This window comes from Giraffa tippelskirchi, chromosome 2 (genome assembly GCF_054371585.1).
Source record: "Giraffa tippelskirchi isolate mGirTip1 chromosome 2, T2T-mGirTip1v1.2.pri, whole genome shotgun sequence".
Classification (NCBI taxonomy): domain Eukaryota; kingdom Metazoa; phylum Chordata; class Mammalia; order Artiodactyla; family Giraffidae; genus Giraffa; species Giraffa tippelskirchi.
The window spans coordinates 142,325,643-142,351,117 of record NC_137276.1 but is presented as its reverse complement, the minus strand read 5'-3'; the positions used below and the strand labels follow the sequence as shown (position 1 = coordinate 142,351,117).

The 25,475-nt window shown below is 36.4% G+C and overlaps 1 protein-coding gene across 3 annotated transcripts in view; it reads right to left on the bottom strand.

Moving 5' to 3' along the window:
* NLGN1 (neuroligin 1) overlaps window positions 1-25,475 on the bottom strand; it is a 911,840-nt gene that overhangs the window by 739,626 nt on the left and 146,739 nt on the right. For 2 of the 3 annotated variants that reach the window (XM_081570961.1, XM_081570962.1), the window contains exon 2: window positions 6,741-7,559. In XM_081570961.1, coding sequence (XP_081427087.1) covers window positions 6,741-7,233 — 493 coding nt within the window. In that variant the 5' untranslated portion in view covers window positions 7,234-7,559. Of the gene's footprint in view, window positions 1-6,247; window positions 6,308-6,740; window positions 7,560-25,475 lie in introns of all 3 variants that reach the window. The other variant, XM_081570960.1, reaches the window with a different exon arrangement.

Sequence of the window (25,475 nt, the reverse complement as noted above, 5' to 3'; positions counted from 1 at the left end):
GAAAGGAAAAAGAAGAGAAGGAGAAACATGAACGGTGAAAAGATTATTGACAAAGTCTGTAATGGAAAGCAAAATTAAAGCAAAGATTACATCATAATTATGAAGCTAGTAGTATGTTCTATTTGTGAAAACAATATATTAAAATATTTACTATTATGCTGGGTAAGAGAAAGGGAAGCCTTTTCTACAGAGGGTTTATTTCGTGGCATAGCTCTTTTGGCTGGTGGCATATCATTAGTTTTCAATTTCAATCCAATTTTCTACAAGAAAAAAAAGGTATTTATTCTCCAGAAAAACTGAGTTGGTCAACTATAATAGTCTTTTAATCATCGGCTTCAGTAGATTCTCTGCCTGTCAGTAAACAATGGGACAATTGATGCTGTTCTTTTAAAACTTTACAACCCTTTTAGATCTACTTCATTTCAGAGTTTCGGCTTAAACTGTTTAGCTTTCAGAAGTCTTAACCACAAGTGTCCAAGGTACTAATTCAAATATGAAGCCATATCTCTGGTTTAATCTTGTTTCCCATTCATCTTCAAGTCCCCAACAATCCAGATGCTGTACTTATTCCATAATGCAGTGATTTTTCCACTACCAAACTGGCCATTAATTTCATTTTCTATTTGATCTGGGATCCCAGATAAATGGGATTGTTGTTGCTGCTGTTGTACTGTTTTGTTTTATTCCCTCTGTTCTAAAATTACCTCCTTAAAGGAAATACAGTTGGCCAGATAACAGATTATGTATCTTTGGGCAGGATACTTAACTTTCTTGGTCCTCCATTTCTGCATTTATAAAGTGGGAATAAGAATGTCATAGGATTGTTGTAACATTAACTAATAAGGCTAATGTCTAGAACATATAAATAGCTCAACAATGTCAATTCTATCTCCACTTGCCTTAATGTTATGCACTGAATAATTAAAACAGGATCAATAAGAACAGAATGATACCATGACTTCTGCCCATGTACTCATACTCATGGACTCCACCTAGCTACATGCTAATTTAAATTATCTACGTATGCTTTTTTTAATCCAAAACCTCCAACTGTGTACTGTAACCCATCTTTTTCTAAAGATATTATTCTAGAAGTCTATCATCCTTCTCCTATATTTTTAATTGATCCCTTCCAACTAGACACAAATATTTCTCTATTTCTTCCATCTTAACCTACAGCAACAAAACAACCTCTATGGTCCCTAATACACCCATTTTTCTGCTCGCTTTTACAGCAAAACTTCATAAAATTATTATTTATGCTTAGTGATTTCAGATCTTCACCCCTTCTCTCTTTGACCCACTCCAGTCTATCAGATCCACATAACCTCACAAAAGTTGATTTGGTAGCATTATCACTCTTGTCTATTTTCATTCATTTTCTTTACTTAGCTTCTAGAACAACAAAAATATCTTGGTTTACTTCTCATCTTCTCATCTCACATGTAATACTTTCTTAGTCTCCAAAGTCTTTCCTTCTCTTCTTCCAGACCTCTTCATGTTGGAATGGCCCATGGATGAATCTTTGGTATCATTTTCTTTCTTCTATTTTCATTCAATTCCTTTCATTCTCAGTCTCACAACTTTAAAACTTTACCTTTTAAATATCACAATTCAGTTCAGTGCAGACCCCATGGACTGCAGCACGCTAGGCTTCCCTGTCCATCACCAACTCACAGAGCTTGCTCAGACTCAAGTCCATCGACTCGGTGATGCCATCCAACCATCTCATCCTCTGTTGTCCCCTTCTCCTCCCGCCTTCAATCGTTCCCAGCATCAGGGTCTTTTCCAATGAGTTATTTCTTCACATCAGGTGGCCAAAGTATAAGACTCCCAAATTTGTATCTCCACATATATCTCTCTACTGAATGTCAAACTGGTCCCTTGAAATCTATACATGGATGTCTAAGAGTCACCTCAAATTGAACAGGTTCAAAAGTAAACATCATCCTTCCATTGTGCCCTCCAAAAAACTATTCTACATTACTTTTTTTTCCATCTTAATTGATGGAGAATCTATTCTTCTAGGTATTCAGATCAAAATCTAGGAATCTTCTCTGACAGTTCATTTTCTTTCACAATCCATAACCAAATGACTAAGAAATATGTCTGTAATGTATTAAGACTTCCACTTCTATTGTTACTTGTCTGGTCGGTGCCTGGATTAGGCTGATGTCTGATCCAAACTACAACAGCCTCTTATCTGCTCTCCCAGTTTCTCCATACTCTTCTACAATCTACTCTTAATATGTCAGCCAGAATGACCTCTTTAATATAAAGTCAGGTCATTCTGAATCTCATTGCTGCTCTCTCTCTATACTCTTTCCAGATTTACCATACTCCCAGTTGTTCCTTAAATACAGGAGGCAGAATCTAACCTTAATGCCTTTGTACTTGCTCTTTGCTGTGTTCTTTCCTCAGATACTTATTTCATTTCCTTCAGGTCTTTGCCCCGAAGAGGACAATACTATTATTTTCATGTTCCACAAGACACTTAAGCCTCCATACTCTGTTAATTTCTCATCTTTTTAAACCCTTTAAATTTAGTCATTTATTGTGTTTATCATCTAGAGTGTGTCCAATACACTAAGATATAAGCTCCAAGAGGGTAAAGATGTTTTTGTTTTTTATATTTTATTGATGTATTTTGGGGGCCTAGAGTGGTAATCTAACCAGCACAGAGGAAGGACTCAATAAACATTTGTTAAGTGAATAAAGAAATTATATAAAATTGTATAAGCATGAAGAAAGAACATTCTGGAATATAATTCCCCTTTAAAATCCTAAACACACTGACAGCAATAATAGTCATTTATACATATATATATATATATATATATATATATCTCATTAGGAAAATACCAGTTTCTATGTTCAATAAACCACCAAATAAACCCTAACTTTATGGAAAAGGCTCTTGAATGAAGTCAATAGTATCTCAGGTAAAGACTACTGAGCAGAGTATGCAAAAGTAAAATATTTATGAAAATCAGGAATAAAATTCTCAAGGAGTCAAGAACTGTACCAGGGCCATATACAGAGATTCTAGTTTTCTATACAATAAAACTGGGGTAAAAAAACTTGTACAGAAATGAAAACTGATTCTACATTCACCTCACAAGAGCTGTGCAAATAACAGTCAAAGTACTGGAGAAATACAAAGCTAAACATCTCTAGGGTATCCGTAAGCCAATTGATTTCCAGCGGATTCTCTGGGTCCCTTGTTCTTCCTTCTCATGTTTTCTGCCTAATATTTGACCACATTCCTGTTTGTTGGCAACTCTCACAAGACAGCAAACTAGAGGAAGCAAAAATGAAACATAAGCAAATTAAAGCTACTCCTGATTGCAGTCAAGAGGACTATGCTGGGATCTTTGGACAGAGAGAAAACACGTATACTATTTAAAAGTATTCACAGAACCTACTTTCATATTTCTAAAGTAAGGGCAGTCATATACTTTCTTCATAAAGTTTTGGTGATAAATTGTCAGTCTTCTATATCCAAATTCCAATTTATATCACATATTGTCTGCCCATGTGGCCAAGTGTTGGCAGTCATCTCATTTTAAGCATTAATCCTTTCTTTCAATTTTGCAAGGATAAAACCCTGAAGAAATATCTAGAGAGTAATTAACATGTGGCTAAAACTATCATGGGAAATTTTAAAAGATGGATTAAAGGGTACAACTGGGACCTGTTGTAAATGAGAGGAAGCTGATTGGTAAAAATATGGTTTGTTCTTCACTCGCACAGGAAAAAAACTTATAAAGACTTTATTTAAAAATCACAGCAAGGCATCTCTTAGAGAAAGAAGATTTCTTCCTCTCATACAGATTAAAATGTAGAAAATGCTTTGTTCTTTGTAAAATTACTTGAATGTAAGTTCTATAGGAAGAGAGAACTTTGTTTCATTCATTACTGACAGTGCCTATAATAGGCAATTACGGAATATTTTTTAATGAATACAGCATACACAGATTGACACAAGGGTAGGAGTCCATCTGCCTTTGCAGATGACTATTCACAATTTAATAAAAAGAGATGAATAATAAGCCAGAATTTTGTTGGTACCTAGATAAAATGCAACACAACTACTCCTATACCTCCTAAATCATCCTTTATAAACTTCTAGAATTTTGTTGAAGAACTCACAGTCTATTTGCAATATATATATTAGTATATGCATACACATGAAATGATTAATATTTTTGAACCAGGAAAACATGATTTCTGGAAGTGACCAAAATAGACACTTTATGATAAAAAAGAAAAAAAAAAAAGGTGAAAGTTTGGGGAGAAAAATTCAACTCCTCTATGTAAAAGACTAGCTCTAAAATTTATTTTCTTTTTTAAAAATACTATTATCTATAAAAAATTAATTAAAAATTTTTGTTATTTAGATTCTAGGATAATATACAGGTAGCAAATAAATAAGCATAACTTATTTATTAATAATATAGTAAATACCAAATTAAACCAATTTTTTAGAATTCTTAATATAAAAATACAATAGATGTGGACTATAAACCACACAGACTGATGAAGGTATCTATAGATCTTGTCCTCGGGCTAATTATAAATTAGTTCAAAGTTTGCCAAAGTAAATAGCACAGCCTACATACTTCTTTGCCAACTGTCTCATAAAGCAGATGGAACCAACAATCTAAAGGACAATGAAAAATAATTTTTTAACAAATCCGCTTTCTTCCGAAGTTGTATGAGAAGAAAGGTCACTTTCTCACTAGCTTACCTTTTGATGTCCTTATCATTTTTTTGATTGTACACATTTTTATGTATTATGCTCTATTTATGCATTCTTCAATAGCATCTTTATTTATGACTTTGTGAATCAACATCTTTGTGATAGGAGGCGAAAGTCACTTAGCTAATTACACATGCTTGATAAGCTGCATAATAATAACCACTGCAGTATTGTACATTAGTTGAAAGCATGTAAATTACTGCAGTTTTCTCATTTGGAAAAAAACAAGAGACTTTTTTTTTTAGTTATTTAAAAATCTTTGTTGCCTCCATACCCACCTCCTTAAGTATACTATTCCTTCAGCCCAAATCATGACATTAATAATAAAATGAAGGTTAAATCCTATTCTATGAGTCTAACCAAAGAAATAAAAACAAAAACAAAACAAAACTCCAATTAATGCAAATACTTCTGATCTGCAATTGAGGACTTGGTTATATGAAGCTTCTTCCAGATAATGCAATTGCAGTAAAAACAAACAGTTTAGACAGTCCCCACCCACATGGATGTTGTAATGAAATCTGACTTGGTCCAGCCAGATTAGAAGTGCATAGAGAGAGAGAATGTACAGCACTAGAATATTAATATGACTTCTGTATGAAGATTGAAAATTTGGCAAAGTTATAATAAGGTCAAAATAACACTTAGATAATTTACTGCCAGAGAAAATCATACTCTCCTATGAGTGATTTACTGGATGTTATATAAAAACGGAGTGTGGACAAGCTACATTCAGATGCAAGCTTGCAGCTGTCAGTGTCTACATTTGCTCAATCTGGCTAGAGGATGATTTGAAGGTTGATTTAATTGTAGCTTCTGAATCATGTTCTTCCCTATGTTTTAAATTGTTTAACATAAATATAAAAATGTTAAAGCAATTTCAAGACTGTAAATATTTAGTATAAAAAGCTGCAAATCCCTTTTTTTTTTTTTTCCTGTAGGAGTGACTGAAAATAGGAAGACTGTCTAGGAAAATATACCATTACTTAATAATGGTGATTGCCCAATAGTTATAGCAAATTTACCCTTAAATGAGAAAGTTCATAGGGTCTTCAGAGAGAACTAAGGATAAACAAACAAAAAACTAGGTTTGTGACCGATCACTTGTAAGAGAAACAGGAATCTATTATCTGTTAATAAATAAAAGGGTTGGGAGATCAAAGTTGACCAGCTGGGAAGGCAACATCTTTGGTTACCCTGCCGGCAATGTAATTACCTAAGTATCTTCTCTATAGCCAAACTCAAAGCAGAGATTCAAATCCTGCCATGCTACCAGCACCAACACAAGGCTCCACCAAGGAGCTTTGTCAACATCTAGTCAGAGCGCTCCTCAACCATCTTTCTATTCTTTGACAGGCTTCATTAAATTCCAAGTATCACCTAGCCATTCACTTCCAGCATCAGCAAACCATCCTTAGGGAGAATATCTTGTTCCTCCTCTGCAAGCTGTTTCCCCCATTTTTTTATTTCCACTTTTATACATACCTCCTTTTCTACATATTTTCTTGCCGGGTTTTCTGGCACATTCCTTGGATATTCTTTTTACTGAAAAATGAATAGAAGACTAGAAAATAACATGGCGCTCCATCACAGACCGCCGGAACATGCAACACCACTATCTAACTTAATATGCTCCTGCATTTACTGAGTGCGAGAGATCCCCAACTTCGCTGAGTCTGCACATGCAATGGAGAAATGTTGATGCATCTTCTCAGAAGTCATTCGGTAAGAAATGGAAATTAGGAACCCATTTCTACCTAAATATACGTGCTGCAGAGGAAAGAGAAGGAGTAGGCACAGGGAAAAATAAGAACAGATACACTAACACACATAAACAGAGCGGCATGCACGCATGTAAAATATGTCTACATGCCAACAAGAAAAGCCATGCATGCTACTAGTACATATGAATTAATATCGTTAGAATAGAAAAGAGAAATATAAATATATCTCCCTGTTTTTCCTGTAGTAAACTCACCATCCTCAGTTGGGACGTATATGTTTAAATACAGGCAATCTTCACTCTGGTCTTGTACATACGATGAAACCACATCCAAGTTATTAGTAAACCACACAGGAAGCATGACTTCCGGCAATCTGCCATCGATGATATTCTGGGGGCAGACAGGAGCAAATTGAGTAGCATTCCTGATGTCTGACCAAGGAGATGGTGGTTCCGGAGGCTGAAAACGATGTTCCCCTGTTGGCGGGGCTGCATACGGAACACCAAGAAACTGAACAACAGGACCCAAAATTTCATTATTGAGTTCTTTCTTGATCCCTCTTATCTTGCCGAAGTTGGTAGTCACCAGTGGGTCTGCATCATCCAATTTTTGTGAGAGCACATGGGCAGCCTGAAGCAAACAGCTCAACACACAAAGAGTCAATGAGGCACCCAACCCCCTGTGTACCAAGCAGGCCATGACTGCTCTCCAAACATAATCTGGCCACGTGCATCTGGGCACTGCCATGGTCCCACATTAGTTGTATAGTTGTCTGGTTACAGTGAGTCAAAGGTATTTGTATCCACTTGAGAAAAACCGTATACTGGTAGACTACACCTCTGATTTCTTAAATTTCTTTCTTTTCTTTGTCAAGAAAAGCTCAGAAAGCTCTTCATGCAGCCAGTATCTTCACTGATTTCACATGTATTGAAGTAGCATCTTCAATCATCACTATTTATCAGACCATATCCTATTGACCATTCTGTTTTCCATAGTAGCAACGTGATGAGAGTGGCCACTGACTGTACATTTCCCGCTTACAAATCAAATCCAGTTAGCAGCAGGTCTATATCCTAGAGAAAATGAAAATAAATAATTAGTACAAACAAGCTAAAATAGACACAGTGATAACTAGCTGTTTTACAAGCTACAGAAATACATTAATAGTGGCTGGAGTCAGGTGAGTTAAATGCTACCACAGGAAAATAATGGTTTGATGTAAGATGACAGGTAAAATAACTGAGTATTAGAATATTGAGAAACTTGCCTCCTGACTTTATACACATTTAAGAGAAAGCAGTTCTTGTCAAAATATACAGTGTCAGGAGCATTTCACAATACAGTTTTCTTAAAATACTGAAGGCTTATGTTAAATTTTTTCCTTTATTGAAGATCTTCAATCATTTTATGGAACCACAGTATTAATCATCAAATATACTAAAAATTAGAATTCAATAGCAGAAAACCTTTTTTAAAAAATATTGATAGGGAATTAGTGGAATATAAACAAACTTTGTAAGAATGACTATGTTTATTAAACAAACAAAGTATGGGCCCAATCCCATGTTATACAGATAAGACAAAAATAATGTTAGAACAAGAAAACCAATGCTAGCTCAACTATAATCATTTAAGTGCAACTACATTATAAGGTCAGTCTCCTTGCTATTTCTCAAAAGTATATACAAAGTTATTGGCTACAGTTCCTTCACCTTCAATTAAGATTCAAGAATTTAAAAGATAAATTACCATTAGGCACAACTTGTAAAAGAGACAGAAGTTGGCATCATTATTTTGCAGATTTTTTTAACCATCTAGCAATATGTTTTAGGGCTTCTCTGGTGGCTCAGTAGTAAAGAAGCCACCTGCCAATGCAGGAGACATAAACTATATATTTTAGATATCAGTAAATTTGCAACAGGAAAATGAATTTTTGAGTCAAAGTCAATATATTTTAAATTAGAAATGTTCTTACTATCTGACAGAGATCAAAGGAACTATACAAAAAATAATGTGGTAGTTTAAAAGAACAACCATACCTAATCATAACATCTTGCATATTGACACTAATCAAACATCTAACATTGTTTACCCAGTCCAACTTAAGACATATCAGAATAAAATGTAACATTCAGGGCCATACATTTCACAGTGTACCTTACATTAACTGCACAATACCACACAACTGGGCAAATTTGTCTTTTCTTGTTCAAGCAACTTTTTAGAGTGCTTAGTTTGAAAACAACGGTGTTGATTTGTACTATAGATGGTTTTATCCTGTCATTTTACGGGAAGATTCCTGAAGAAGCGCTGGTCTGGCAGTGAGGCTGCCCTGACTTTGCGTTATTGAAAAGGAGACTGTGAAAACTATATAGGGCAGCAGGAGATTTGGTTCAAGCCTGATGTTCCTTTAGCTCTGAACAATTCATCACAGATGGCAAAAAGGAGATAAATGTCTTTCTTCAAGAATATCTCAGTCTGTGTTAATTCGCATACCTTTGCTGTGAAAGCACATTAACATACAAAAGTCAGGATTAGACCACCCCATTTCTGTGCCAGAACTCCAGCATCTGTTGAAGATTTAGCTACACAAACTCATTTCTGTTGAGTATATAATGCTCATTCTTGCACAGAATTGTGGTGGGCCACAATTAGTTCTTTCCTGATCACATTTTGGTCTTAAACGACTAGGTCTTCCCTGGTCACATTTTGGTGTTAAAATGCAGCATTTTTGATACCTAAAATAGAGAATCTGTGGTGAGGATTTAAAAGTCTTCAAAACCATATTTTATACAGCCTAATCTTCAACAGTGATTTCTAAATATTCTTTACACACTTACATGCTCATCAATAATAAAAAAAAAAGTACTTGTTTGGTTCCTAACAAAATAAGTCTTTTTCATGCTCACAAATCCTTAACTGTGTTAAAAATAATAGGGCTGCTGTTTCCCACTAATGTGCTACTTTAACATAAATTGTTGAGGATGAGAATTTTGTATGCCATGGTAAGTTTTCAAATTCTAATGTTTAGCTTTTGAGGTTACAAAAACATCCCATTATACATGGGCTGACCTGTACAGAGAATTATAGTATGGACCCTAAATATTTTTCAAATGTCACTGTTATAATAACAACAGTTGCCCAAGTGTAATGTACAAATATGGCTAGTTTAAATAACTGAAAATTTTAACGTGTGTGTGTGTGTTAGTCGCTCACTCATGTCCAACTCTTTGTGACCAAATGGACTGTGTAGCCCGCCAGGCTCCTCTGTCCATGTGATTCTCCAGGCAAGAATACTGGAGTGGGTAGCCATTCCCTTCTCCACGGGATCTTCCTGACCTAGGGATGGAACCCGGGTCTCCTGCACTGCAGGCAGATTCTTTACCACCTGAGCCACCAGAGAAGCCGTGTGTGTGTGTGTGTGCGTGTGCGTGTGTGTGCGTGTGTGTGCGCGCGCGCCAAAATATAGACTCTCAAATTTGTTGTTAGGAAATTTTTCCTATTTATTGGTGTTTCCTTGATATATGCCAAACCCTTAGCTTTTAAACCTTTACACCTCATTTACAACAACCCTATAAACTGGGTTCAACAGTTATTCCCTTTTTACTCACAAGGTATTGAGACTTAAAGAGGTTAAGTGCCTTGGCCCTGGTTCTCAGCTAATCAATAGCAGATCCAGGAGCCCACTGGCATCTAATTTAAAGGCCATCCTCTTGATCATTACACTAGATACAGTCTCTAACTTCACAATTAACACTTTTTAAAAAATTGATCCTAGTGCCTTTAAAATTCAATTGTAAAAGTGTTTTATGTTCCTTCAGAAGATAGACTCTAGGCAAATTCTCTGACAATTTCATAGAAACAGAAATTGAAATGCTTACCCTGTTCTTATTGGAACTTTACATTTTGTTACCTTTTTTAAATGACTTTTTTAAAAAGTATTTATTTTAACCAGAGGATAATCACTTTACAGTATTGTGATGGTTTCTGCCATTCCTCAACATGAATCAGTCACAGGCAGACATGTGTTCCTCCATCTTGAACCTCCCTCCCACTTTCCTCCTCACCCTATCCCTCTGGGTTGTCCCAGAGCACTGGCTTTAGGCGCCCTGCTTCATGTGCTCACTTGTACTGGCCATCTATTTTACATATGGTTATGTACATGTTTCAACGCTAGTCTCTCAAATCATCCCACCCCTGCTTTCTCCCACTGAGTCCAAAAATCTGTTCTTTACATCTCTGTCTCCTTGGCTGTTCTGCATGTAGTATCGTTATTACCATCTTTCTAAATTCCATATATATGAGCTAATATACAGTATTTTTCTTTCTCTTTCTGACTTACTTCACTCTGTATAATAGGCTCCAGTTTCATCCACCTCATTAGAACTGACTCAAGTGTGTTCCTTTTTTATAACTGAGTAATATTCCAATGTGTATATGAACCACAACTTCCTTATCCATTCATCTGCCAATGGACCTCTAAGTTGCTTCCATGTCCTAGCTATTGTAAATAGCACTGCAATGAACATTGGGGTAGATTCTGCTGCTGCTGCTGCTGCTAAGTCGCTTCAGTCGTGTCTGACTCTGTGCGACCCCATAGACGGCAGCCCACCAGGCTCCGCCGTCCCTGGGATTCTCCAGGCAAGAATACTGGAGTGGGTTGCCATTTCCTTCTCCAGTGCATTAAAGTGAAAAGTGAAAGTGAAGTCGCTCAGTCGTGTCCGACTCTTAGCGACCCCATGGACTGAAGCCTGCCAGGCTCCTCCATCCATGGGATTCTCCAGGCAAAAGAGTACTGGAGTGGGGTGTTGAGGTAGATGTGTCTCTTTCAATTCTGGTTTCCTCAGGATCTATGCCCAGCAGTGGGACTACTGGGTCATATGGCAGTTCTATTCCCAGTTTTTTAAGGAATCTCAACACTGTTCTCCATAGTGGCTGGACCAGTTTGCAAGATTTTGTTACCTTTTTTTCACCTTTTTTAACTTTACATTGAACGGGTGTTCATATGCATTTACACAAGATCAATTTAGAATAATGATGAGTAACCAAAAAAAGCCGAACTTTATAATAGCACAAATGTCCATTAACAGATATTGACAGATGAATTATGATATATTCACAAATTAAAATTCTACACTTCAGTGAAAATAAAGAACATAGACCTAAATATCAACATGAATAAATCTCAAAATTTTTGAACAAAGAAGATTACAGTAAAATGCTATTTAAATAAAGCTTAAAATATGTGAAAAAAAACTACACATTATTCATAGATGGATGAATACATAATAACACATGATTTATTATCCATGGGTAAGAAGAAAAGGATATGAAATTAGTTCTAGCAATTAATTAATGCTATTAATTGATTAATTGGAACTGTGAATGATAACCTGTGATGGGGCCTTAAAAGACCACAATTAACTACAGCAAGTTCTAAAAATCTAAGATTTGATCGTGTTGGGTGATGTGTGTACACACACACCTTTGTTGAGGAATTCTCTGCATTTTTCTGCATGTTTGAAGTATTTCATAATAAATATTGATTATACATTAAAATAATGAGGTCAGAAAATCTTTATTCAGCAGTCCAGGCAAGTAGATGAACTTATCAATCCACACTGGACTAGCTTTCCTCTGATTTTTTAGTAGGTGTAGATACTAGCTCACAAATTCCTCCATTATTCCTCTTTGGGTTAAGGCATGTGCAATTCCAAAGAGACTGCAAAAATAAAACAAAATAGAATAACAAAAATAACAAAACAAATAACATTTAAACAAAACATCAAAAATGGGAATATATTATCTTCTGCATTAATTTATCATAATACCTTGCCCATTAACTAGTTTGTTCCTGAGTGACCCAGATCAGAGATGATGCTAGAAAGAATATAGAGAAATTTCTAGGATATTAAATATTCACAGTGGGTGGACACATTCATCCAATTCTTTCTTTACTCAACAAACATTTACTGGGTATCTATTATACATATGCTGTTGTGCTAAATCTTACAAGAATTTAAAGATAAGTACAGCCTAGTAATTGTTTCCAAGTACTTACAATACTGAAAAGAAATGACACATTAAAAATGGCTCTACTGCAGGTTGGAATGTGACATGTGTTCAATGAATATATGATTACAGGGAGTTGGAACCCAGGAAAGTGTCTCCAACTTTAAACTTCACATAGCCTATTCTGTCTTATTTTTAATATTACCTATATATTTTCTATCTTACTTTGTTTTCACTGATTGTTTTCATTTGTTCAATCCAACCCCTCCTTCTGAACTTTTCATTCAAGGACAAGAATTTTGTGTTATTTTTATATCCATCATAAAATCTATGTGAAAATCCTTTACCAAGTGTAGGCATAGGTTGCAGATAATCTGCACTGACTACACACTTATTACCAAAGCTGCTTAAAGTTTGACCAATGCTACACAACCTATGGTTGTTGTTCACCATAGTTCTATGCCATAAAGTCACTGCAAACACTGAATTGGGAAATACGTATCCATCGCTCCAAGAGAAATGAATTTGATGCATGCGTGTGTGTGTGTGTGTGTGTGTATGTGTGTGTGTGTATACAGACGTGTATATATGGGCTTCCCTCATAGCTCAGTTGGTAAAGAATCCGCCTGCGATACAGGAGACCCTGGTTCGATTCCTGGGTCAGGAAGATCCGCTGGAGAAAGGATAGGCTATCCACTACAGTATTCTTGGGCTTCCCTTGTGGCTCAGCTGGTAAAGAATCTGCCTGTAATGCAGGAGACCTGGGTTCGATCCCTGGGTTGGGAAGATCCCCTGGAGAAGGGAAAGGCTACCAACTCCAGTATTCTGGCCTAGAGAATTCCATGGACTATGTAGTCCATGGGGTCACAGAGAGTCAGACATGACTGAGTGACTTTCACTTCACACTTCACACATATATATACTTATATACATATTTCACATTTTTATGAATGAATTCATCCTGGTAGATCCTATTTTCTTTATTTTACAAAAGAGAAAACAAAACTCAAAAGTGTTTAGTGACCTGTCTGAAGCCACTTCACTAATGGGCTTCCCAGGTGGCTCAGTGGGCAAAGAATCCCCCTGTAATGCAGGAGATGTGGGTTTGATCCCTGGGTCAGGAAGATCCCCTGGTGGAGGGCATGGCAACCCACTCCAGTATTCTTGCCTTGAGAATCCCAGGGATAGAGGAGCCTTACAGGCTACCGTCCATAGAATTGCACAGAGTCAGACACAACTAAAGCAACTGAGCATGCATGCACCTCATTAATAGATGCCAGAGTTGGGATTCAAACCCCCTCTACCTGACCCCAGAGCTGGAGCTTCTTGCACTGCAGTGGACTTTCTACTGTGCCCATGCTCTGTTCATCTCTGTGTGGGAGGTGAAGCAAGAAGTCAGATCATCACCTTGCTCAGTCTCAGCAGGAAGTGTGCTCATGGGGTGACTCACATTTTTTGCTGCTTTGCTCATGTCTGTGAATGACTGCAAAAGCACTATGAGCATTGACTTTGAGGTTAAAAAAAATTTAGTGAACAGGCAAAACTGTAATACAGATCCAGGAATAATGAAGACTGACTGTATTAACTAAAGAAAAATAATGTTTTGTATCTATGAATCTATAAGTTATTTTGCGGTCAGAACATATTAGCCTTGTAACAGCACTTAGTAATAATAATAGGATTTAAGAGTTGGATTTAGTAATAATAATGTCATAAAATTTCATTTAGTAACACCTGGTTTCAGTGGAGTGTGGCAGTTTTCAAAGGCCAAGCCTGGCCATGCAACTGAAATGCACTTTTGGCAAGAGCTCACTGTAAGAGAACCTGACCATTAGCAGACTGTGGGCTTCCTATACCAAGGTGCTTCACATTCACACTTGTGGTGGTTCAAGATCTTGAAACAAGGGGTATCCCATCAGACCCAGGAGTGGGAGAACAAAGAAGTCTGAGTCTGAGATTCCAGGCCCCATTCAGTACATACCCTTCTCCTGCTATTGCTCTATTTGCCTGTAATAAAGCTGCCCAATGAGTATAAACTATTTGAGTCCTGTGAGTCCATTCATTAACTGACCACTTAATGTAAGTAATGTGCAATTAATTCACATAGTAATTAAAAATGAAATGAATAAACAAATGTATGCTATCAGAAGAAAAAAATGTTAGGCTTTAAAAGAAGAGACAGGTCTACCTCGAGTTAGTGGAAGAGGACAGAGTCCATGAATCAAGAGGAGTATGAGCTCGGCCTCAAAGAATCAGACCAACATTGATGGTCACAGAAGGAATTCTGGGAAGAGGGCACATTCTAGAAACAGTGGAAAATATATGTAGTGAATAGTGTGGCGCTCAACCTCCCTGAGGGCAGCTCACACTCCAAGCCAGGAAGTCCACACCAGTGCAGAAAGGTGTGCTCTTCCTTTCTCAATGCAGACCTACTCAGAGGGGCCATCCCAGGGCCCAAGCTCCCTATGGAAAGGGGCCAAGGGAGAGGTTGGTGGTGATTCCCTGGTTCGCCCCCACACGCCCAGGTGTTTTTCTCAATGGCAAGCCCAAATAAACTTTTAACAAGCAAATCTTCATCTCAGAGTCTCTCTTATTTTTTTCCCTGAGAAGCCTGACCTATGACAGAAAGGAAAAAAAAGGAGTCACATTTGAGGAGGGCACAGTTTGGTTTGGCCAGAACACAGAATAAGTGAGGTTGAGCACTGGATGAGGCTGGAAAGGCAGGTTACAGCCAAATCAAGCAAGCTCTTCATTAAGAGGCTAAAGAGTTTGGATTTTATTCACTGGATGATGAAAAGCCATTAAATAGTCTTAGGACGGGAAAAGTATTATCAAATATATTCACAAGAAAATTAAACTGGCAGTACTGTGGAGTAGAAATCCCCAAAGTAGTGGGTTTATGCCCCACCACAAGAGGACCAGATGAGAGAAGGGAAGTAAATTGTTGAACTTCTGTGTATTATAATTTTTTATAAAGCAAAAAGAGAACAAAACTAAGTTTGATAATATGTATATATGGTTTCATGCCAGTGACTTCACATGGTTGTATGATACATACAGCACTTGAGATGTTCTTGGGAGGGTGATGGTTCTATATTGTAGTGGATTTGCCAGGAGTGGCATTTTGTTGTTGTTACTGTTCCTTTTCAATGTTTGGTGATGTATTAGAGTGAATACCACTGGATAAGCAGATTTACACATTTTTCATCATGTTGTAGTTAATATAAACCTCACAAAACTGACTACTAAATTAAGTTTTCCCCACAAGATAAATACACATTAAAATAAAGTACTAGTAATAGAATAAGGATGAGAAACAAGCAGAAATGAAACTTCTCCTAGTTCTAGCATAAGCTCTTCCTCAGCTATACTGCAAGACTGAAAATAATGACCACCTAATCATATATAATAACAAGCAGAAAAAATATTTGAAAACATGGAGAAGATAACTTTGAAATGGAAATACAGATACATTTTAGTAGCTCTGAACTGTGCCTTAAGAATCTCTACAACTTTAGATATTAATAAATAATGGAAAGAAGCTATCAAGTTTATAAGATATTTAAAAAAAAACCTGACTTTTTCTCATTATTTAATGTTTATTTTTGTGTACGTTTTGCAATCTGATAATAGAAATATTTATGGAGGAGTATAAATATATGTACCATGCCTAGTCTCTCAGTCGTGTCTAACTCTTTGCAACCCCATGGACTATAGACTGCTAGACTCCTCTGTCCATAGGGATTCTCCAGGCAAGAATACTAGTGTGGGTTGCCATTTCCTCCTTCAGGGGATCTTCCCAACCCAGGGACTGAACCCAGGTCTTCCGCATCACAGGCCGATTCTTTACCGTCTGAGCCACCAGGGAAGCCATAAATATATATTTCATACTTTTTATGATTTGGTTATCAAAAACAGAGTAGTATATGACCACAAACGTGTGGAAACCATTACCTCAGTAAATGAACTGGTGGGGAAGAAACCAGAAACAGTTTTATTTTCATGCTTTATATGTCATTTTGAAGTATAGTTAAATATATCTAAATTTATGTGAAAATGACATCAAAACCAGCTAACATTAGGGATCACAGCTACTTGCCAAGCTGTCTCAAGCACTTCACATTCAGTCCTCACAACAAACTTATGATCCAACTATTCTTATTTGAAACGAGGAAAATAAGACTTTATATGGCAAGATAACTTTCTCAAGACCACAGAGCTTAAAAAAACAGAGAGAGAGAGAGAGACAGAGACAAGATTCCCTACCTCTTAAAGAATATGCCCTGTGTATGATACATGACATTTTGCATTGCTCCTGAATGAGACTAACTCAATAAAGTTGTGTGCTCAGTTTGAGGGTTTTTAGAAAAGCAAAACACACAGGACACCAACAGGAGGGAAATATGAGGTCAACAGGTACAATTTGGAGCAGATGGCATGGTATTGAAAGTTTTTCCAGCAATGTTCCATAACATGAGGCAAAGAGTAACTGACAGAAGTTAGGACTGGGGATAAGCAAGGTAAGAATGATAGAATTTCAAGGAGCAAAGGTTATAAGAATTGGTCATTTTAGTGTTTAACAGATTAACTAAATCTAGGGAGGAAAGCAAGCAGTACCAGAAGGGCACAAGGAGAAAAAAGGAAGACAGGATTAGAATCAAAAGTCACATAGATGGGAATATCAAAGTTCAAGATTAGTCATGTGGAAATTCAAGTGCCCATGTTGTGGCCATACCAACATGTAGCTATGGAGAACAAATGTCCTGACAAGTATATTCTGCAATGATCATCAATTAATTAATAACTTCATCAATGCCGGCACCAACTACCACACGTTAGAGAGAATTATCATCTCTGTGTAACAGATAATTAAACTGAAGATCAGAAACACAAAGCCTCTGAAACATTTTTCAATTAAAAAAAAAAGAACACAGTTTTATGAACGTAGGGAGTTTCAACAAATAGAAAGAGACAAGGCAGATGAATTTACAGGGTTTAAAGATAAACCCTGCCTCCTCCTCAATTTTGTCCAGACCCTCCTTCCAGGAGGAAGGGCAGGCAGGTCTCTGTGGGTTCTCAGTTTACAGCCCACTCTCCCTTCCCTTCACAGAACATGTAAGCAGGGTTCGACTTGTTCTCTCTCTCCTTGGGCTACTTCCACTCTGAATGAACTTCTCCAATGATGTAAGCAAACAGTAGAGAAAACAGAACGGTAGGAGAAAAGGCAAACTAAAATTCGACAGTAATAAGAGAAAAAAATTTACCAACAAAATATTGTAAAGAATAGCAAGGAAAAAACTGTAAGTATATTCCAGATATTATACCCAGTAGCAAACTATCTTAGTGAAAATACAATTCTAATAAAAACAAACAAACAAAGAACATCACTGAGAGTCCTGGTCAGTGAATTCAATCCAACTTGTTTACCAAGATTCTTCCTTCCTTGGGAATACTCTTCCCATTAGATTTTGCCTGGAGGGACTCCAGCTAGGATTCCTCAAGGCCATTTGAATTAACAAGATTCAAGTGTCAGTTCAGATCCTCCCAGCCACAGTAACACTCCCTCTCTGCAACTCTCAAAGCATTTGTTGCCTTTTTCCTTCAGGAACCTTGAGTACTTTTTACCACAGTAATTTGTAAACTCAGATTCCCTATTCATTGTTATTACATTATTTAGTGCCAAACACTGGGAAGGCCAACAAGGAGGAGACAGTCACGGTGATGACACTCACAGAGACTAAAGTTCAGTGGGGAAGACAAACTTTGTGTAAATCAATCACACAGGTAACCATTTAGTTATAAATGCTTTGCAAAGAAGGATAATTCTCTGAGGGGAGAGTTAATGAGTCTCGAGTAAAAAGGATGACTGTCCTGAAGAAGTAATCTGTAAACTGGGTTCTGAAAGATGAGTGGAAGTTGACAGGGGACAAATCCTGTCAGAGGCAAGAGAAGACCCAAACACTGTGAAACCCGAGCCTGTCTGTGAACAAAGGGTTAAGTGTGACTTCAGAGAAGGGTGAGGCATCAAGCCAAAAAAATCCGGGATATAAGATCTTACCCCAAGTATGATGAGAATAATTATAATCACAAAAATAACTATCAGGTTAGAGAAGAGAGGCTATGGCTTTTGAACTGTTGATTTGAAAGCGACCATCCCCAGAACAATTAATTACATTGTAAGTTATTAGAAAATAACTCTTGAATGACTAACCGATTCATTCTATATATTATTTTTCTTTCATTAACCCTATCCTCAGATTTTATTTATTCAACTGTGATACGTGACCTCTGTGAAGGCATTATCTTAATTATACTTGGTAGCAAAAGGAGATAAAACAGAGAAGAGGTGAAGATAAATAGAAGCACAATGAAAATTCCTCATCATGCAGAGGTGTGGAGGCATGTTCTTATAGACTGGTGACTAATTTTGTTACCATTTGGCAAAAAAGTGAGATCTGAAGATGCCATAACAGCTTTCTGACAGCAGAAAGAAAAAGAGATCAAAGTGATAGCATTTCCTTCTGCATTCTACAACTGAATATTTCTACTAAGACCATCATTACAACAAATGGCTAAATGTTAGTGAGTTTCTCCTTTATTTTGTTTTGGGGATGCAAGTGAAACAATCCATTTAACATTTGACTATATAAAATAAGTTTAACTTTCTGTTTACTCTGAACCTACTCTCAGAATCTCTACATATTAATAGCTGTTTTAAAATCTACAGAAGAGGGTTAACTCTCAAATGTGCAAGGACATTAAGAGGATTTGAAGGGCAGCAACTGTAAAACAGAATGTTTAAAAATAAAAGCACAGGCAACTGTTTTAATGTATACGTCAAATACCACAGGACTCATATTTAAAACCAATTGGTGATGATGTGACTCTCCCAGAAGAAAATGCATAATCACTCAAGAGCTCAGGAGAGACAGCCAGGTAGAGTGGATTACTTCCCTTGATAGTAAACTGAAGCTTTTGTCTGAAAAGGGCTACTTTGGGGTTGCAAGTCATTGTGTCCAGAAGCAACTTAAGTATACCTGCCAGTATCTTTATAGTGAAGACAGTACAACCTAAGAGCAGTGCTACCCTCTCAAGTTACTGTTTAAGTCTATTCTTGTTTCTGGTGAGTTGTGCCTGGGAAGAGTGGAGAACTGCCACTCCTGGTGCCCTGCTTAACTGAAGTCCTCTTTAAAAATCCTAGGCTGCCAGATAATGGCTACAACATTGGCAGAGGCAGTGCTAAGTTTCTCAGTGTGGCCCTGTGCCAGGGTGAGTCAATCTTGACCCCTTGCAGGATGATTAGCAGAGAGGGGCTAGTTAAACCTTTATACCCATTCAGTTTCAGGCTTCTGCAGGAATTGGCAAATACTATAGTTACTATTGTTTAAGGAGTAACTGTCTGCTAGGAACTGGACTGAGACCACCAACTCCTTTCATGTCAGGTACCAGACAACAATAAGGGTTCTGTCACTCCTGATTTGGCTTAGAGCTCAAGCTTTGCCCCAAAGTGACAAATGATTATACTTGCAATCTTCTTCAGATATTCACATCTTTTATTTCCTTTCATATTACAGTTCTATTAGTACTAACAATAACAAAATTCAAAGCAACACTCTATCCATGTGCCATTTGTGTAACAAAACATCAATGAATACACAAGAATTTAATATACACATAAGTTTAAGTGAGTTCATCATTTAAATAAAATTGAACAATAGGAAACTTGTAACTATAATTTTTTTAAAAACTGAAAAACGAATTAATGACCAAAATGCCAAACATGATCATATTTTAGATCTTACTGTCCATGTTCTAAGTGTTTGAATTAGTGCTTCCAAAGTTTCTTGAGATATCACATTTTCTACACAGCAGAAAATAACTCTGATATTCATTTTGGTAAATTATAACCTCAAATAATCCTATTATACTTGTGAGACCTGATAAAATAATTTACCACAATAAATAAACTACATAAAAATTTCTCTGGGACTTCTCTGATGGTCCAGTGGTTAAGAATCTGCCTTGCAATGCAGGGGTCCACAGGTTCAATCCCTGGCTGGGGAACTAAGATCCCACATGCTGTGGAACAACTAAACCCATGCCACAACTAGAGTCTGTGTGCCACAAAGGAAGATCCTGTGTGCTGCAACTAAGACTCGAACCAACCAAATAAAGAAATTACAAAAAAAAAAAAAAAATTAAAAAAAAAAATTTCACTAAAAAGTTTCAATTCTTATTTGTCTTTAATTAAAATTCAATCTTTTAAATATATTTCTACTTTGGGAATTTTGCACATAGTTTTAAAATATATATCAATTAAAAGTAATACTGACTTAGGTTAAGAAAAATTAAAAGCAAAAATGAAGAGATCAGGTATTAAGCAAGAGGTTACATATTTAGTTGTTAATATGCAAGACTAGGATGAGGTTTTTTTAGTCATTCAGCAATATTTGTCAGTTGCTAGTGATATATCAGGCACTGTTCTGGGTGTTGGGGGAAACACATAGCTTTGAAAAGCCAGACAATACTCCCTGCTATTACAGAGGTTATATAAGCTATACCACTGTATTATTGCAGCATGTAAAATGTATTGCTGCTGCTAAGTTGCTTCAGTCGTGTCCGACTCTGTGTGACCCCATAGACGGCAGCCCACCAGGCTCCGCCGTCTCTGGGACTCTCCAGGCAAGAATACTGGAGTGGGGTGCCATTTCCTTCTCCAGTGCATGAAAGGGAAAAGTGAAAGTGAAGTCACTCAGTCGTGTCCGACTCTTAGCGACCCCATGGACTGTGGCCTACCAGGCTCCTCCATCCATGGGATTTTCCAGGCAAGAGTACTGGAGTGGGGTGCCATTGCCTTCTCTGGTAAAATGTATTACTCTTATATTAAATAATTCCTCAGATTTATTACTAAAGACCACAGCTTTAAATAACAGAAACTTTTGGCAACAATCTCATAGCAACATATGCATTAGAATACTTGGCACAGTTAAAGAGGTAAAGACACTAAGCGACTTTTTTTTTTTACCCATAAGAAAAAGGATAGATAACAATGTCACATGTGTGTAAAGTTTTGGACAGCTAAGTAATATAGATTTAAATTAAAAATGACAGATGCACTGACTTGAAACTTGAAACATAATGGTTACTGAAGTGAACCTTTACTCCTTGTAGCCTTATGGTTAACTATTAGATGGCTGAGTATGATTTTCAGGTGTGAATATTGACAACTGTCAATGTGATATGTGGTAATCACTGTTTTTCTGGTCAGTTCTGTCATAAGGGAAATGGTGGTCCTATGGGAAAAACTAATACTAACAATAATTCCAAGTTAGTTTTTATCAAGTCAGTATTCATTGATTTAATGAGTGAGCATGTTAAATTTCCAAGTGTGGAGTATTCTATATGAAAGTATGCACCATAACTATCTAAAAAAAGACAAGAAGATTTTCAATTCACTTTGAAATGTTACAACTAACCTCTATTTTTTTCTCAAAGACTCAATATTCACTGGGTATTTCAAAGAGGAAAAACCTACTGTTACACATAGGTGATGCCAAAGGTGTGTAGAAGAATAAGTTAGCCTATCAAACAGATGTTGCCAAAAAGACAGTTGTTGAAGAGCTTATATAAGAACTTGATGCTATTGCCTGACCACTTCCCTCTTTCCAGAAGTAGCTACATTAAATACAGATGAAATGTAAGAAAACCACATTCTAAGGAAATATTTGCCCAGTATTCCGTCTCCTTTCCAACTTCTGCCCAGATATAAAGTGCCACCACCAAATAAATAAATGGGCAAACAGATAAATAATTTCCAAAATTGATTTCTAAATGCCAAAAATTAAAGAGAACTATAAGTGCAGATAAACTGATATATGAGCAGTCCTCTTTCTGAAACACCACCTACACCACACCCAAAGGGATGGCATGGATTCTGACTGGTAGATTAGGCAGGCACATATCGTATCAGGAAAATTGACCACAGAAAAGTGAAAGGCTACTGTGTGGCTACTGAAAGGCTACTGTGTCTGAAGGGAACTGGTATAGAACATGCCTGGATATAGTTAACATATTAAACCAAAATTGTTATAGAAAAGTGAAAACTGAAATAGTGTATATTCTTTGATTTCATAAGGCAGAGCCAAGCGCATCAACTTAAAGGCAGGTCCTGAGATGTCAACTGCGTTTAGTAGGTCTAGTCTCAACCTGGAACTTTCTTTCTTGTCATGTATCCCTGTGGTTTTTGATTTTACATCTGCAGTAATAACTTAACTTGCATTTGTTCCAAAATGAATTTCATGCTCAACTTGTTTTTCTTAATTAAACTTTCTTTAGCAGTCCCTAATATGTGTATTATTAAAACTCATTAGTCCTATTCATGCTTGCCTGTCAGTTTTTGGCTACACATTCATATATTGAAATGCTCGGCTGCTATATATAGGAAGAAAATTAAATAATAAATATGGGGATTGAACGTTTTATGAGTGTCAAGATGAAAGAGTGCCTGCAAGGCCCATAAGGTTTCACACAAAAGAGGCATTACTGCTAAAGCTAACATGCTGACACATCTCTCATCTATAAAGTCTGCAGTAATGGCAGCAGTAAAGCGTTTCGCCATTGACTAGAATTTCTCTTACATGCAACGGAAACAGGCACAGAAGAGATTATATTGACCGTTGTAAAAAGAATTCATATAAAATCCTCCAAAAGTTTAATGTCTGATAATTTCAAATGCCTGGAGTGATTTATTAGTTTTCCTTAACTTCAGTTAAGCTTAGAGTTGGCAGTCTCTCTCTTTCACACGTTTGCTACCATATAGGTGTTGGGAGGGTAGGGGACAGAAATAATTCATATCCTTCTATAGTAAGAGAGTGATAGTTGACATTGTCAATGTGATGTCATTAATAACAAAGGAAAAGTAATCAAACCTGTTAGTATTAAGAAATTATTCTTAGGAACAGTTGAGAATGTTGCTATCCCACAAGATTAAGAGGTTAGCTACTTCAAAATGTTTTAAATTATCTTTCAAAAGGCATTTAAAAGGACACCCTAGATTTATCATGAGTCTTCTATATGTTAATTTTTCAAAGATTTTCTGGGCTTCGCAAATTTGAAATATTAAAAACTGAAGTTTTAAACTAACTATAAGTTTTAAGTTTTGCTTTTAGCATTTCTCAACAAAGCAAAAGAAACAGAAGAGTTGCATTGTGAGATGCCATGTGTTAAATTTCACCAAATCATTAAAAAAGGATTGTCCTTTTCATTTTGCTTTCAATTAAGAATGTGGAGCAATTTCCTTTACAAAAAAAATCAATTGATGTAGAATAACATATAACTGTATTTAAATATCTCAAAATCATGACACAAATCTGCAGCAAATGTATTAGCGCCCCCTGACTGTTAGGCCAGCTATAACACATGGAAGGGTTCTAGGGATGGGTGCAGCAAAGCTCCAGTGAAGCAACATGAGTTATTCCATGGTGATAAGCTTTGGGGAATCCAAAGCTATTTCTCATCACACACATTAGAAACCATGCTTGCCACTTTTGGGGCTAACTGAGAGTTTCTACTTCTTTATCCCAAACTACCACATTTTGTGTATTCTGTAGCAAAATTGGGACAGATGATCAAGGCCATCATGTTCTTTTTAACAGTCATGACCAAAAAAAAAAAAACCAGAAAAAAACAAAAATGTTATTTGAATAAAGTAGAGCAAAATGTAACTAAGTGAACTCTTCAGGTTTTTTAATAGTTCTCAGAATAATTCACTCAATTAATAGAGAACTTACGTTACATTTATGTAACTGGGTAAGTTGCTCTTCATTTACTGGTTACAGCTTTTAAATTATTTTGGAGTGTGTAGTTTTATTTATTTTTATTCCTATTAACTTTCCAAAGTGGACCTACCACCTACAAAGTTCACCAAAATTTTATGTAGGAACTGCTGTAGAAACCACAGAGTGGGTCAGAGTTTTCCCCTTTTCATTTTCACTGCCGAAAGAAAATGGAATGAGGGGCCACAAGTATTGATTATTCTTGCCAGAGGAAAATATTGTTCAGTCATGACAAAGGCACTTTAAGCTATCTCTTCTGGCTTTCGCACCATTGTGCATGCCATGACCACAGGGTCTGTGGTTGTGAAAGATGTAAGTTAACTTTTACAAGGACTTCCTTTTTCACATATCATATTCTCCATCTACTTTTATAGTATCAACACTATATTCTCTACTAGCCTATAAAGAGGAATTCTAATCCATCTCCCATTTGCCTTCATGATTTATTTACTATTATATTTTGTTATTTGCTAGCTGTTTTAACTTAAATTTTTTAAAAGATGTTAATATTAGTGGACAGAATACTAATATTAGTGGCTCAGTTCAGTTCAGTTCAGTCTCTCAGTCATGTCCGAATATTAGTGGCTAGAATGTACCAAAACACAGAATATCCATCCTTCTAGCTCATGCTGCACATAAACCACATGACTTAGAGCTGTGTTTAAAAAAAAAAAAAAGGCAAACCCAGTCTCTGAGATATCTTCTTAAAACTAACAGACTTGCAGGAACTATTTCTTGTTATTTTTATAATCTCTAGAAAAACGTAAAAGTCTGCAGAAATAAGTAGTAACTTTTCTACTGTAGAATCCTTGGGAGACAAGAGTTTCATTTTTTGCTATTTAATCTTAAAAAGGAAAAAGGAATGTCACTGATCTTGTTTCAGAATTTAGACTTAATAAACACATATATACATACAAATCCAAGAAGAAAGTTTGGTGAGGCTCCTCTTTTAATACCAGAATGTCTGATGTATCTGGAATTCTTGAAGTACTGGGAGGATGAGTGCTTTAGATGACATTGAAGAGGTGCCTTTCAGTGAGTTCACAATGAAGAGGTTTTAATGCTAAAACCATAAAGGTATATGGTATCCACATATATTTCATAGTCTATAAACAGAGACCCTTGAAAAAATATTTGATGCTC